Here is a 2,500-nt window from a genome sequence, read left to right as displayed (position 1 = left end):
CTCTCCTAGATCCACTCTCCTAGATCCACTCTCCTAGATCCACTCTCCTCTACCCACTCTCTTCTACCCACTCTCCTCTACCCACTCTCCTAGACCCACTCTCCTCTACCCACTCTCCTAAATCCACTCTCCTCTACCCACTCTCCTAGATCCACTCTCCTCTATCCACTCTCCTCTACCCACTCTCCTAGACCCACTCTCCTCTACCCACTCTCCTAGAACAACTCTCCTCTACCCACTCTCCTAGAACAACTCTCCTCTACCCACTCTCCTAGAACAACTCTCCTCTACCCACTCTCCTGGACCCACTCTCCTCTACCCACTCTCCTCTACCCACTCTCCTAAACCCACTCTCCACTCCAACATCCTCCCTCTATCAATCACTTTATCCACTCCAACATCCTCTACCAATCACCTTTATCCATTCCAACATCCTCTATCAATCACCTTTATCCATTCCAACATCCTCTATCAATCACCTTTATCCATTCCAACATCCTCGATCAATCACCTTTATCCATTCCAACATCCTCGATCAATCACCTTTATCCACTCCAACATCCTCGATCAATCACCTTTATCCACTCCAACATCCTCTATCAATCACCTTTATCCACTCCAACATCCTCTATCAATCACCTTTATCCACTCCAACATCCTCTACCAATCACCTTTATCTACTCCAACATCCTCTACCAATCACCTTTATCCACTCCAACATCCTCTACCAATCACCTTTATCCACTCCAACATCCTCTATCAATCACCTTTATCCACTCCAACATCAACTATCAATCACCTTTATCCACTCCAACATCCTCTATCAATCACCTTTATCCATTCCAACATCCTCGATCAATCACCTTTATCCACTCCAACATCCTCTACCAATCACCTTTATCCACTCCAACATCAACTATCAATCACCTTTATCCACTCCAACATCCTCCATCAATCACCTTTATCCACTCCAACATCCTCTACCAATCACCTTTATCCACTCCAACATCCTCTACCAATCACCTTTATCCACTCCAACATCCTCTACCAATCACCTTTATCTACTCCAACATCCTCTACCAATCACCTTTATCCACTCCAACATCCTCTACCAATCACCTTTATCCACTCCAACATCCTCTATCAATCACCTTTATCTACTCCAACATCCTCTACCAATCACCTTTATCCACTCCAACATCCTCTATCAATCACCTTTATCTACTCCAACATCCCACCTCCTACTCACCCTGTGTCCAGACCCTGAGTGCTGAAGGAGGCGGAGCCAGACTCTGTGCCGCTCTCCGCATCGCTGTCAGTCTGGTACTCCACCGGAGACGTGGAGCCGGGCTTGATACGCACTGCAGGAGGGAGGGAGAGAGAGAGGGAGAGAGAGAGAGAGAGAGAGAGAGAGGGAGAGGGAGTGGGAGAGGGAGAGAGGGAGGGAGGGAGAGAGAGAGGGAGAGAGGGAGGGAGGGAGGGAGGGAGAGAGGGAGGGAGGGAGGAGAAGGGAGAGAGGGAGGGAGGGAGGGAGGAGGGAGGGAGGGAGGGAGGGAGGGAGGGAGGGAGAGAGAGAGGGAGAGAGGAAGAGAGAAGATGGAGGGTAAAGGAAAGACAGAGAGAGAGCGCGAGAGAGAGAGAGAGAGGAGAGACAATGAAAAAAAGGAAATATGAGGGGAATAAAGAGTGATAGGAAGAGGGAGAGAGAGAACAGCATGGGGTTAATAACTTCCAAACCAGGACAGTAGTTTAATCTATAGAACTGGAACAGCGCTAGCAGTCTGACGCCTGGCAACACAGTAGATAAGCCTCCCAGGCCGACTCACTAGAGCGTGCGAGAGAGAGAACAGATATACTTTTTTTTTGTTTTCATTTCACACCGGCTTTGGCAATGTAAATGTATGTCTCCCAAGCCAATAAAGACCCTCTGAATTGAATTGGAGTTGGGTCATTGTGCTGAGGTGTGATTGGCCGGCCTGCTCGGCTGCTCACCCCCCCCCCCCCCCCCCCCCCCCCCCCCCCCCCCAGCCCTCCTTATAGGGGTTGGAATGTGGTGACCACGCCGCTCAAAGTCTATCTGTCTGTCCTGGAGATGGGGCAGTTTGGTGGGGGTGGGCTGGTGACCCTTAGGATGGGGATGGGGATGTGCGGGGGGGGGGGGGGGGGGGGGGGGGGGAGAGAAGTGTCCTTTGTCTGTGGGGACGACCCCCCCCCCCCCCGCCCCCCTCCTTTCTCCTCTCTAGTCTAATCTCTCCCTCTTCTCTGCTGTCTCTCTCCGCATGCCACTCCCTCTCTCAACTTCAATTCAATCCTATGGCTTTATTGGCACGAATGTTCGGGAGAACAATTTTGCCAAAGAATGAAAGTAAAAAATAAAAAAAGAAGAGCAAAGAGAGGGAAAAATGGGAGCAAATGTCTCCCTCTACCCAGCAGAGATCTCCGGGTCAGGGTTCTGGACAGCCACAGGGTCCACACATGCTGGTCTGTGTGTGCTTGAATT

The 2,500-nt window shown here is 50.6% G+C and overlaps 1 protein-coding gene across 1 annotated transcript in view; it reads right to left on the bottom strand.

Moving 5' to 3' along the window:
* klf8 (Kruppel like factor 8) overlaps nucleotides 1-2,500 on the bottom strand; it is a gene marked incomplete at its 5' end in the record, with an annotated part of 10,463 nt that overhangs the window by 4,949 nt on the left and 3,014 nt on the right. The window contains one exon of the mRNA XM_084451120.1: nucleotides 1,250-1,361. Coding sequence (XP_084307246.1) covers nucleotides 1,250-1,361 — 112 coding nt within the window. The remainder of the gene's footprint in view (nucleotides 1-1,249; nucleotides 1,362-2,500) is intronic.

This window comes from Borostomias antarcticus, assembly GCF_949987555.1.
Source record: "Borostomias antarcticus genome assembly, chromosome: 1".
Lineage (NCBI taxonomy): Eukaryota > Metazoa > Chordata > Actinopteri > Stomiiformes > Stomiidae > Borostomias > Borostomias antarcticus.
This window is presented reverse-complemented; position numbering and strand designations above follow the sequence as displayed.